Source organism: Seriola lalandi, unplaced genomic scaffold (assembly GCF_002814215.2).
Source record: "Seriola lalandi dorsalis isolate HSWRI2012SDOR001 ecotype SW California unplaced genomic scaffold, Sedor1 jcf7180002054885, whole genome shotgun sequence".
Lineage (NCBI taxonomy): Eukaryota > Metazoa > Chordata > Actinopteri > Carangiformes > Carangidae > Seriola > Seriola lalandi.
In genome coordinates this window covers 4,275,711-4,289,698 of record NW_019525437.1, presented here as the reverse complement: position 1 = coordinate 4,289,698, position 13,988 = coordinate 4,275,711, and the positions used below count along the sequence as shown (strand labels likewise).

At 40.9% G+C, this 13,988-nt stretch overlaps 1 protein-coding gene across 1 annotated transcript in view; it reads right to left on the bottom strand.

The window, feature by feature from the left end:
- The window catches only part of LOC111671648 (1-phosphatidylinositol 4,5-bisphosphate phosphodiesterase gamma-1-like), a 36,424-nt gene that overhangs the window by 18,215 nt on the left and 4,221 nt on the right, over positions 1–13,988 (bottom strand). Inside the window, exons 2-6 of the mRNA XM_023428784.2 lie at positions 8,318–8,467; positions 7,792–7,885; positions 5,187–5,234; positions 1,445–1,529; positions 1,267–1,347 (exon numbers count right to left, since the gene is read on the bottom strand). Of these exons, the coding sequence (XP_023284552.1) occupies positions 1,267–1,347; positions 1,445–1,529; positions 5,187–5,234; positions 7,792–7,885; positions 8,318–8,467 (458 nt within the window). The remainder of the gene's footprint in view (positions 1–1,266; positions 1,348–1,444; positions 1,530–5,186; positions 5,235–7,791; positions 7,886–8,317; positions 8,468–13,988) is intronic.

The following is a 13,988-nucleotide window of genomic DNA, read 5'->3' as shown; positions in this document are numbered from 1 at the left end:
TTCTCTAAATCTGTATAGGATCATTTTTTTGTGTAAGATTAGATGGAGGGATCACTGTGTCACTGAGCCCAGAATGACCGAGTGAATGTCCTGTCATTCACACTGAATTTAAGGATGAAGACGTAGTTATCCCTTTGATGCCACTGATCAATTAGCACAACTATTTTTTAACATTTTACAAGTAGGGGATGCCCCGATTGATCGGCCGGCGATCATTATCGGACGATTTTCATTAAAAAGACATGATCGTTGGATCGGCATAAATGCTTCTTGTGGCTGATCGTCTTAAAACCGATCACTTGTGGTTAATTCTCTGGGTTCTGCGGCGGAGAGAAGCAGACTTTTACAAAGTGTGTGAGACTGATATGACGTACGCATGCCAAAAATGATCGGCATCGGCTGTGGATCGGCTGAGCTCACTCGTCGGCGCAAAAAGGTGATCGCAGCATCCCTGTTTTCAAGGTCTCTGCATTAATGTCAAATAAAGTGAGTTTTCAGGCCAGAAACAGATTTTATTATGGTGATTCTGGGGGAAAATTATGTTTTGGTTGTAGTGGAGTTTTCGGTGCCACTTTACAATAAGACGACCCTTATAAAGGAACACTTTCTAAATCATAAATAAACAGTTATAACAGTTTTCATACATTGATGCAGGCTGTCTATTTGGCAACATCTAGTAAATGCTTAACACTTATAGTTACCAGTTATAAATAACAGTAACTCATTAATAAATGTCAAGGCAAACATTATTGCCAAGGCCTTAGAGTATACACCTGGTCATTTTATCTGCCATAATTTGATCTGTCAAATGAAACCTTTCGACCGTTAAGATGCTGACGGTGATTCATTGCTAGTAACTTAACAAACATGTGATGAGGCAGCAGGTAGAAATGCTGGAGGATGGAGAAAACAGAGGAAGCTCAGTAACTAATGACATATGAGGCTGAACAGTACAGATACATGTGGGCTCACTATTTGGCAAGCAACAGCTCACTGTTACCCTTTTTACATCTCATCAATCACATCAACAGCTTATAAATATTTATAAAGTGTTAACAAGCTAATTAATAAACTAGTTATAAACCATTCATTAATCCTTTATCAGGGGAGTCTTATTGTAAAGTGGTACTGAGTTTTCTTTAACTACTTGTCTTTAAGTAAAGGACTTGAGTTCTTCTTCCACCGTTCTGTGAGTGTTTATTAGTGCGTGTGTGTGTGTGTGTGTGTGTGTGTGTGTGTGTGCAAAACCAAATCTGACACACTCACGCTCCTCTGTGCGTCAAACATCAGCGTCCGGTACAGCTGTGCAAAGTGGGGGTAGGACAAGTCGCTGCGGGCCTCCACCTCCTGTCAGTGTGACACAGAGCAGCGTCAGAGAAAGATGGAGAGGAGAGTCAAACAGGAACAGGAGCTTTGTTATTAAACTGAGAGGACGTGATGAAACCTGTAGTTTGTCTTTGAGGAAACGCATGTTGGGGACTCTGTAGTTGATCTGAGGCAGCAGAGTTTTCACGTCCTTCACTGTGATACTGGAAACAGGAGAGGAAAAGACATGAGAAAAACTCAAATAAACTGGATAATCCTAAAGACAGACAATGGTTGTTTAGAGTTTCTCCTGAAGGAGCCAGATGTTTCACATATTTTCACCAGGAGATGGCGCCGTATGGTCTGAAGAGTCGATGTCTGGAACTGGATAGGAAGATTTTCATTGTTTTCATAGTTTAGGATCAGCAGGAGTCAGTGGAAATAAGGAGATACTAAATTTTGAGCAGCACACAATAAAACCTGTGCAGTCTATATTCAAAATTCAATCTATTTTATCTTTTAAAGACACAGAGACAATTTTATAAGCTTTTATTTCCTCACGCCTCAACTCCTGCAGCAGCCTCTTCACCTGCCTCAACCACAAATCTATTAATCAGCTCCAGACTGAACAGAACTTTTAGCAGGATCCAGGAGAAGTGACCACATCATCATTCTGTCCTCCTCGCGCTGGCTCCCAGCACGTTTAAGAATTGATTTTAAGATTCTACTGTTGACTTTTAAAGCTCCTCTATCCACGCTATATATCTGACTTCTTAATAGCATATGAACCAGCTCGCAGCCTGAGATCCTCGGGCAGAGGTCTTTTAGTTGTTCCTGAGGCAGCTAAAGCTAAAAACCAGAGGTAGCAGAGGTTTCACAGTCAGAGCCTGAATCTCTGGAACGAGCTGCGTGAGGAAATCGGCCGAGCAGAATCAGTTGACCTCTCTTAACCTCCTAAGACCCGAGCTCTATTCTTTGCTATATAGGCTGATTGGGACCTGAGAAAAATGATGTCCACATATGAGGACATTAGTTTTAAATTTCGATTACTGAGTGGCAGTATAATATCCTCATATGTGGTCACCAGGCCCTTGTTGAGAAAAAGTTAGTATTGTGGTCTAGAGAACCCAAAATGTGAGGTCCACATATGTGGACGCCAGGTCCTAGGAGGTTAAAGCTCTTCTTTAGACAAACTTTTATCATAGAGCTTTTCCCCCTTTTACTTCATTTTAATTGTATTTCTGATCTGCTTGTTTTAACTGTTGCCTTATATGACCTGCATGTGTTATTTTGCTGCCCCTGTGTGAAGCACTTAACGTGGGTTAAGAAAAATGCTGTATAAATATAGATCATTATTATCATTATATTATGTCTTCTAAAACCAAAAATAAATGCACCCCGAGTCTGATCCATCTGATATCTCAGGGCCACAGAGCCCAAGCGTTTCTAAAAACTATAAACACGTCACTGTTGCACTGTGACATGTTCCTTCGTCACCATAAACACACCGTCCTGCTGCCCCCAAATACTCACTACAGCACCAAATGTGGATTCATCCGCAGCTGAAAATAGTCCCCAACAAATGCACTATTTCCTCTTCTACTGTGTTTGATAGAAACTACAGTGAGCAGAGAACTGATAGGAGTCCCACACGTAGAGAGGCTGAGGAATGAACTGTCTACTGTTCTTTAGCATATAGATCTAGCACATAGATATATAGCATATAGATCAATAGTTCTATCCCCTCTGCGTTGCATAATCTTGCACCTTTCTTGATGTAAGCAGTGAAGATGTTTAGATATTACTGAGAATGAAACCCTCACTTTATTTAGCTTTATGATTTTTTTTCCTGCAGGGGAGGGGTTTGTTATTATCATATTTGAGATTTATTCATTTATTGTCCTGTATTTGTCCATATTATCTGAGTATGCGCCGTCTGTTTTAACTATGTAAAAGCACCATAAATAAAATGAGCAGCCGTTTTAGGACGTCACTGAGCCTCTTTTTAGAAATGAAACTGCTTTGGTTTACTCATGTTGATTAGTTTTACATAAGTTGAATCCTGTCACAGTGCGACAAATGGCTTCCTCCAGTAAAGAAGTACTTGAAAAACAGTTTTCAAATGTAGAATAAACTCCTTAAAAAATGAAGAGTAAATCCTCAGAACCCACTTTAAAAAATTAGGTTAAAAAAAAAAAATCGACTTTTTAAACATCATTTTCCAAAAGCTTCTGACTCTTTTGACGTCTGGCTTTGCGTCAAATCGCGTTAACCTCGTTGAAACAGGATTCGACAAATGTATTTAGTAGCCGCTCGGAAGCCTTCACTCATGTTACATGATCTTCAGCAGCAGATGGGAGTCTGCCCAGAACTTTGTTGTCAAAGTTGGGCTGTTTCCACAAACTTTTAACCTCAACTTTTAAAGCCGACACAGATGATAAGTCTTTAAAACGCTCCTAAAATATCGAAATTTTAAAATCTGCAACTCCCTCACCACTGAAAGCACCAGATCTGCGAATAAATAGATGCTGTGGAGATTATTTTGGGGTATATTTGCAGAAAAGTAGTTGCTTCTGTGGAGTTGCTGATGCCTTTACCTCTACATTTTTTTTTCTAGGACAAACAGCACATGGATAATCACTTCAGCTGATTAAGAAAACACACGCCACCATGAGCCGTCAGTAACAGAATGAGGAAGGAAGCAAAAAAGGCAGGTAGGAAAAAAAAAAAAAAAATCCAGGTCGATGCTGTGAGGCGGAGAGAGGATCTTTCGGGGTCAACGACCGACTGCTGTCACTGCCAGGTCTGATTCGCCTCTCCTCCCTCTTCCGTCTGTCTAGCTACTGTTACTGTTACTATTTTCACAAGAGACAGGAAGTTGTCCTCTCCCAGCCCATCGCATCACTTCCTGCTCCTTATCAGGCAGGGGCAGGCTGTTTGTCCTGGAGCTGCTTCCACCCAAACAGAAGCCTCGACTTATTAACAAGAGCACAGGAGAGAGAACGACCCTGCGGGTGTGTGAGATGTGGCGGCTCAGTTAGGGTCAGGGCAGATCCCCGACGGCGGGTGGGGGGTGGGGGGTAACAAACTCTTTGATGACATCTGGATCTGGTTTCACCTTTCCACTTTCCACCTGCTGTGTGAGGCCAATGAGCATCCATCACAGGCTGCTGTAAATACTAGAATCGCCGCCTCGTGGTTGTATCCCTCTCTGACTACTTTCAGGTTACATCCCTGTTCGTCCAGAATCATATAAAATATGAACCATTTGTGTGAAATTTTGTCATAATTGCTGGCTGAAGTCTTGAGTAATGGCTAAAAAGTGTTTTGTGAGGTCACTGTGACCTTGACCTCTGACCTTTGACCACGAAAATCTAATCAGTTCATCCTCCAGTCCAAGGGGACATTTGTGCAAGATTTGAAGGGATTCTCTTGAGGAGTTCTGGAGATATTGCATTCACAAGACCAAAATCATGCTTTGTGAGGTGACCGTGACCTTTCACCTTTCACCTTTAGCCACCAAAACCTAATCAGTTGGTCCTTGAGTCGGAGTGAACGTTTGTACCAAATTTGAAGAAATTCCCTCAAGGTGTTACAGAAATATTGTGTTCACAAGGCCAATACAGTGTTTTGTGAGGTCACCACGCCCTTGCCCTTTGACCTTTGACCCCCAAAATATAATTAGTTCATCATCCTTGAGTCCAAGTGAATGTTTGTGCCAAATTTGAAGAAATTCCTTCAACGTGTTACTGAGATATCATGTCCACAAGAATGGGAAGGACAGACAACCTGAAAACAATATGTCTCAGGCTCTGACTGTCGCTCGCACGGAGGAATAAAAACAATTGAGTGTTGAAGTGTTTGTGGCATTTGTCACACACCTGCCCTCGTGGCTCCTGTCCATGACTTCAAACTGTTTCCTCAGCCACCTACAGAGGGAGGGAGGGAGAAAAACAAGCAATTATTACTGAGATTAAAGTCGAACTAGAGAAGTGTCCTGAGGAAATCAGCGTCTCAGTGTTTGTCTCTCATCATGTCATTGCTGTCAAGCTGCGTTTTTCTATGATCAATGATACTTAACAGAGAAACAGATATTTAACAGAAATGGCAGACATGTTTAAACACTACATTACCCAAGGGCCTGGGCGATGGCTGCTATGGAAAAGAACAGTCAGATGCAGGAAGCAAGAGCAGTAGCGGATTTAAAACAATACACCACAGTTCTGATATTGATCCAAAATTTACCAAGAATCCAAAAGTAAATTGGTTTAAAGCTCCATATAGTCTAAAGGCAGATGTCCATGTGTCGTTTGATTATAAAGCAGGTCTAGGTTCTATATTAATACTGTGAAAGTATCAAAGTGCTCAGTCCACAGAGAAATGCACACATCCTGTATTCAGACACTTAAATTCAGAGCCTTAAAACCAGCCGTCAAGGCTTCTGTAACTTTGTGATGTCACAACAAAGCAGTCACCGTCCTCAGCCATGCTCCAAGCCCCACCCGACTGGACCCACCATCCAACCTTGCAGGATTTGGTTTATCTGAAATCTGCTATATTTTTATTGGATCACTCGGAAGTCAGCCTCCTCTCTTCTGATTGGCTCACCGACCTGTTGTTACTAGAGCTTCAGAGAGAAGCCTGAGAGAGGAGATGTAAAACTACATTGTGTACATACATTACATATCTTCTTAGGGATCAATCCTTCAAATAAAACACAGGAAAAGTGTAAAACATGGGACCATTAATCTGCAGATTCTTGATCAGTTTCCACAACATCATAATCTTTAGCTTCAACCACCTGTTAGAGGTGCATGTCACAGCATTTCAACTCTGTGATTGGCTGTTTCTTGAGGAAATGCACCATGGGAGTCATAAGGCTTGTCTTTTAATCAAAGAACCTGTTATTTTCCAGCACAGGTGTTGATCCAAGTATGAATTACCTAAAATTGTCTAACCTCCACCTGTACAAATACAACTTGTTGTGATCCAAATCACCAAGAAAGAGAGACAACCTCCTCTCTATAATCCAGACTGTACACAGCATCGAGTGCCTGGGAGCCGCTGATGACTCGGCAGGTGTTGAAATAACATTCAGTCCAGCGGGAATCTATGCTAACTTTAGAGAGCTAGGCTAACTAGCTTCTATTCTGCATGTGGAATAAAAACTCAGGAGAATTACGGGTCCTTCCAGATGTTGATCGTCCAAAAACTTTGCAGTATTATCAGATTATTACACCAAAAATTAGGACAATTAAAATTTCAGCTTGACGTTTGACTTTGCAGGTAGATGCTGAAAATACTGAGATACTGAACTTTGAATTAGGGCCTTTCAGCCGATGAGTCCATTCCCCAAACAGTTTACACAACCATCATAAACAGACTAAATTAGCAATTTTCATTTCCGCTGCCTATTTCCAAACATATACCGCTCACATTATGTCAACAACAAAACTCTTGTCTTTCTCCCACACGCCCTCACAACCTCTCTCTGTTCTCCCGCTCTCGCCACGGAAGCCAGGACCTGCCTCCGCACATTCATCTGGAGTAAATATTTTCAGCCCTAAACAAATATTTGTCCTCTCCTCCCGACCGGCGACTTCCTCCCAGGTTTCCAGGTCGCTGCTTCTTCTGATGCGACCAGATATCACATGCAGAGGGTGTAGGAGAGAGTCAGCTGCTTCATAAACACACAAATAAACATCTCAGTGATGCTTGGTAATGTCTTCTCTCACTATTTTATCTTAATGTATTGTAGTTATTAGTATTGGAATTTCAATTTCACCTTTCTCACTGTTAATGAAGTTTCCAAAACTCCATTTATCCAAGTTTGTAACTTTGTTTTGAAAGACACTATAAATAAAGATCATGATTATCCTTATTACTACACAGCTATCTGAGACAAACTCTTGAATATCGAGGACTTAAAGGGCCAGGTACGCTTGGAATTAACTGTTGGAAGTTGGATGAAAAGTGAGTCGTCATACGGAGAAGCAGGATGTGTCCAAACTAGGGAGAGCAGCAAATAATTTTTGAACTACTGGGCCTGGGGAACTAACTAAATATGGAGTTAAATATAAATTATATCCATATATTATTTATTATATTTTATTTTATTTTATTTTATTATATTTATTATATATTATATGTTCCCTGTGGTGTATGCCATCATGTTACGTTACATTACATTATCTTATGTTATCACTTTCTTTGTCTTTATCTTGCTTCACCAAATAAATAAATAAATAAATCATTTTTGAGCAGTTCTTCCTCAAAGATGCTCATTCAAATCCTGCTTACTGCGTCAGCTCTGCACATCTGGATAACTGCTGCATGAACTGAGAGTGAGACCGTTTTGGAAGGTTAGAAAACTTTGCCAGACATAGCCTTCTGATGTCAGAGAGGTGTGATCCAACCAGTGTTTCTAGCCCCTTAAACCTGATTCGAGTCCGAGACTAAACCGGCGGCTCCGACGGACGCACCCACCTGTCGATCTGCTGCGGCGCCGGCGCTCTCTGGGTGTCAGCCATCAGCCAGTTGAGACCAGTGATCCACATGTTGACCTCCTCCTCACTGAAGGCTGCAAAGTGACAGAGGAAGAAGGAGCGAAGGTCATGTTTTATAAGTAGACACCGGCATCGTCTCATTTTTCTGTAAACAATTGATGATCTGAATGTTGCTATAAACACACAAAAACAAAGGCAATGTAATGGAAATGAAGTTGAGACAGAGTCAGAGTCACTAGAGCATCAAATCTGGATTAATCCGCCACTGAAAGTAGTCCCCAAAAATTGAGAGCCCAGAGATGAACTAACACATTGCTGGTTTTGCGCTTCTCATGGGAAATTTGACAATAAGACAAATGTTTTAAGAGAAATAAAGAAACGTATGAAGATTTAGATCATTATATTTATATGAACTGATCAGATTTTGGTCAAAAGAACTAGGGATGCTGTGTGACCTTTAACCTTTTAAAAACACAGTATACAGTGCAGTATAATCACACACTGACCGGCCACACTGAGCGTCCTGAGGCGGAACTCCAGGCCGTAGAGCACGATGAAGCAGTGGGCAGAGTCCAGTTTACGAGCCTCCTCCGGGTAGCGCTCAAAATCACGGGAGCCCTTCCCCAACCGCAGCTCCCGGATCTCTCGTATGTCGACTGAAAGGGAGAGAGGAAGGAAGGAAGGATAGTGTTGCATGAACACAAATATTCACCACCATAAATCACACTTTGGCTCGTTGTTCATTTCCCTGCCAAACACACAGAAATCTGCTGCCGGAGAGCCGAACAAATGGACTGTGTGTGAGAGTCCAAAAAAACACACACACACACATCTCAGCTGTCGGTGGTGGCAGGATGCTACTGAATGTCTGCAGCAGCAGCCAAACAAATAGTCACTTTCTGCAACTTTACTTCACATTTCTCTGGAGGAAGAATCACAAAACCTTTAAAGCTGAGAAACATCTGATGGAACAAAGTCACTTTAAATGGTAAAACAACTGAATTTGAAAAGACCAAAGTGAATGTTGTTAATTCTCCTCAGTCTGCTCTTGTATTCATTAGTAATAGTTGTATTAACTTTATTCTACTAAGTTTATATTATCAAACTTGTGTTTATGGAGGTAGTTTGTCCACCAGCTTCAGTTTGTGCCTCTCAGTCAGTCAGTTTTCTGAAAAATAAATAACCAGCCATCTTTGAAATACATTGACCCTTGGAGTTGACCACGGTTTTAAAGGTATTTACAGAATCTTCAAATGTGTTTCTGACCATCTGAAGAAAAAATATTCTGTCCATCACACAATAAAACAAGGATTTTTAACAGATAATGACACAACCTTGCTTGTTTTGTACATAACAAGAACATTTTTAATGTGCAATTTTGTATGAAAGTATAAAACAATATGGAGGACGTGTCATTTAAAGCGACCATCTTTGTTTGGATCAGAAAAAACGTTGTAACTTCGGGAATTTGGGGTTTAAATTTAAAAAAAAAAATTTTTATGTTTTTATCCAGATGTTGAAAAGAGACTTTGAAGATTCTAGAAAGACATTCAACACAGTGGTGAGTGCTGTTTAAGATGACTTGCTGGATATGATTTTATTATAAGATGATTTTAAGTTTTTTTTAAGGCAGCTCAAATTCAGCTTTATTATTTTCTTTATTTCGCTTTATAAGTTTTGTTTTTGTCAAACAACATCCAGAATTCATCTGAAAATACATCTGAATATTTGTTTGTGTGTCCAAACCTGATTTTCTACAGGGAACAGTCTCATTTCTACTTGACAGAAAGTAGATGGAAAAGAAAGACAGAAATAACATTTGAATGATTAAAATCTGCACTTGTGGCAGGTTTTGTCCACATGTCTCAATGTTCAATGGCTGATTCACAACAGTAAGTGAAAGCTTCAGCTGCAGCAGAAGGGTTAACAGTTAACAGAGTGGTGAAGTCGGGTGACTGACCACAGAGGATGATGTAAACGCTGGACTCCACTTTGACACTTGTACCAGTCGACACACCCACAAAGAAAACCCCGGCTTATTGACATAACACATGTCTTGTGCAAACACACATAAACATGCACTCACAGATGCTCTGGCATTCACACACCAAATACCTAATATAGCATACACACATACACATTCTCTTTTCCAAACTCCAGCCAGATGAAAACAGGAATACTGGAGAGAATAGAAACGTTTTCCTATGCGATACCAACATTTCCCTCTGGGGATGAAGTCGTCAGTCCAACAGGAGGACAACAGAAGGGCCTAAAGGGAAAAATCCAAGCCTGTTGGAGTTTTACTGGAGACAAAGCGAGCCGTCCTCAGCAGGTTCTTTATAATCCTGAATCAAAAAGCCAAGAAGAGAAATCTGGTTCCTATCTGAGGCTCCTGCATGTGGAGATGACAGGCAGCACGTTTGGCATGAGATTAAGAGAAAACGCCATTATCTTCAGATGGAAACGTGTCCATACTTTACTGGGGGGGGGGGGACGCGTAACTGAAACTGTCTGACCTCTCACCTAAAGATGACCTGCACCAATTCCCTCAAATACAGAAGAGTCTGTGGCACAATAACTACCTGATGGGTTAAAGTATTTTCTTATTGGCAACAAATCCAGTTAAAAAACACAACCAACACGAATTTAATCCAACTACTTATTGATATATGTTCTTTCTCTGAACCATAGAGCTCCACACGTCAATGAGCCACAGTGTTGAACTGGGTTACACAACCCTTCATTAGCATGAACACACTACTGGAAATAATAAGTAAAGCACCAAATGTGGATTAATCCGCCGCTGGAAATAGTCCCCAACTATTGGAAGATTTCTTCCTGTTTGTTTGCTAAAAGCTACAGTGAGCAGCTGTTTTACAGACAGTTTGTTTTTTTTAAATGAAAGTACATATTTGTGAGCCAAACATCTGTGGTAGGAACCAATGACAGAGACAGGGTAGGGGAGTCAGAACAGTGCTGAGAGACGGATTAAGACATGGTTGGTTTTGGTCTTTTCATTGGGCGTGTCGACAGTAAGAAAATATAACATACATCCTCTGGTTCATTTCCAAAGAGTTTCTTAAAAATTTAAATTTCAGGGACGCCCCGGTGGCTAAACCAGGTAGCGCGGGTACCATCGAGACTTAGTCCTAAACGCAGCGGCCATGGGTTCCAGTCCGACCCGCAGCCCTTTGCTTGAATTTCCTGTCTATCTCTCACTGTCCGAATAAAAGGTAAAAATGCCCAAAAATATAACTTAAAAAAAAAAAGTTTGATGTCAACTTGACATCACCTGGTAACCCACTGTGTCGGCCAATCAAATACATGCAAGCACACATTCCTTGGTTACATGTTTTTGTCATATTTCCACCGTATACCTCACAACTGTTCAAATATTTCTGGATCTAAACAATACCTTTGGTGCATTTTTGGAAACAAGTAATCTGCCGGTATCCAACGTTATCCAGTCATTAGCTGTGGACAAACTGACTCATTTCCCTCTCACACTAATATTAAAAATACCCAGAAAAAATGTATTTGTTGTGTCTCGGGTCTCTCCCTTTATTACTTCCTGCCATTTAGTCTGGACGTTGGACAATAAGACAAACAGCTCGCCAAACGTCACACTTCGCTCTGCATGACTCTTTTAACACGCACACCCTGCCTGTCTTACCCCACAACACACACACTGATAGATAAGAAGAGAGCATAGAAAAGACTGAGCGAGCACACACACCCCCACACACACACACACACACACACACTTAGTGTGATTCCTCCCACTGTGGCCTTTAATCCTGGTCCAGGCTGTAAACATGGTTGAGATAAAGACAGAGAACTGCTCTGGAGAGCAGCCTGATGTAAACTTTGATGAACATAACAGGAGGGGAGATGTGAGGCGAGATGACACTGAGGGCCAACTGGAGAGACATCAGAGTATAAGATACTGTCAACAGCCTTGTGGAAATAAAAACAGCAGAGATGCCTCCTTTACAGGACGTTACATTAACGTCCGTCTCTTTCATCAGAGAAGCTCTTAAACTCACCACGTTTCTCGGTGCTACACAGAAACTGCTCAGACTGAATGAAACTCAGTCAGTCAGTCTGAGCAGTTGTGTGCACTGCTGACCTGAAACCACCAGCCGTTGATAATTGCAGTGCACTGCCAGTGAAAAAATCTGTTCCTGGTACAGCTGGTGACATCACTCCCGGCCAGATGGCATGGAGGGTTTTACAGTAAGTCACAGAAATGCAAAGGCAGAGAGAAAGAGGAATGAAAAAGAAGAGGTTAGTTGCAAAAAGTGGGTTTCACCAACTAGGACTGACTCTAAACCTGGATTAGTGTCAACTAATCATTGAAGAACTTTCACCTTATACATAAAACTTGCATAAAAGTGCAGTTTCAGTTTAGACATTGGATTTATCATATAGAAGTATAGAAGTAGGGATTGTATAGTTGCCAGCATTTGTCGATTTAGGGAGATAAAACCGCTGATTTTCAGGAGTACGAATTGACATACACCAAACCGATTCATTCATATTAATAAAAATAAAAAAAACAGTCTTGTAGCTTAAAACTTTATAGATTTTTTGATGATCCACTGGCCACCGATGTGGCTCACCTGTATTTACCTGGTATTAAAGGTAGTAAAAGTCTATCTAACTTGATGTTAGCTAGATAAATCTATCTTTCTCCCTCTTCTCTTCCTGGGGTTAGAGGTTTGTCTTCATTTTATCCATTCTTTCAAATTAAAAGCCCCCTGCAGAGTCATGTAATTGCGACTTCATGATATTGCAGCGGTAACCACAATTTTGGAGAGGGGGACCGCCGCTGCAAAATGTATATAAACCGAGACTTGGGTGGCTTAATGACTCAGGTAAAGCCTGATTTTGCTTATGTCGTATACCAGAAGAGGGGGGAACATGGTCTGAGAGGAGCTGGTCATCAATCATGACACCCAAGTTTCTCGTAAATTTGTTCGGGGTAGGATGAAGAGACAATTTTGATGTTGATATCGTGATGGAGAGACTTTTTGTCCAGAATGACCAAGACTTCAGTCTTAGAGAGGTTCAGCTGAAGGTGGGGTTCCTTCATTCACGTGGATGTGTCTAAGACACAAGGTGAGATCCGCACTGAGACCAAATGGTCGTCTGATGGGAATGAAAGGTATAGTTGGGTGTCATCTCTGTAGAACTGATATGAGAAGCAGTAACATACATGTTGAAAGGAGGAGGGGCAAGTGAATGTTTGTCCCTGTCATGAAAACATTGAAAGAAATCACTCAGTGAGGTGGGATGCGTTTTGCCCGAGATGCCCATATGAGAAAGTTTGGATAGCAGGATGCGGTATGCAAAACATGTCATTTTTATTATCAGCATTAATTTCTTTAACAATGTATACATTGATTGTTTTGGAAGACCTTAATTATCACTGTGATAGTTATTTTTGGTTTAAATAGTTACGTTTTGTTTACAAAACCAAGGTCTATTTCACAACTAAGTTTTGTTCAACCCTAATCGTGCTTAAATAAGAGAAAAGACAGGGAATCAATTAGCTGATCAAAAGAAATTTAATTTGCTATTAACTTTTCTGATAATCACTTAATCGTTTACGCCAATTTTTAAGCAAAAACATTTGATAGTTTCAGCTTCATCTTCTGTTGTGGTGAACTAAATATTTTTGGGTTGGTCTATTGGTCAAATACAAAAAGCTATTCTGGGAAATTATTGTGTTCATTTGTCACCATTTTCCTATGTTTTACAGACCAAACAACTAATAAATAAGTCGAGAAATAATTGTTAGTTGCAGCCCTACTTTAATTAAGTCCTTGAGAATCAATGGCATCCAGCGCCTCATTTGTGGTCCATGTCTTAGCTTCCTGCAGAAGATGCTGGGCCTTTTGTTTTGAGTCCTTCAATCTGAGACAGGAAGAGAGACACTCCCTGATAACCCCACACTTCCTGTGCCTCAGGATTTAATGCCCCAGTGTTTGCAAAGCGCTCATCTCAAAAGAAAAACACTGGCCTGAAGTGCGTGTAGCAAAAGTGAGGGAGAAACTTCATTTTAAAGCAAACAGTAGCAAAAAAATGCTTCAGGCAACAAAAACAAAAGGAAGGAAAAGCAGGAGAGAAGGCGGAGGTGAGAGGGGGAGGAGTCCGAGCGCGCGGGGGTGGGGT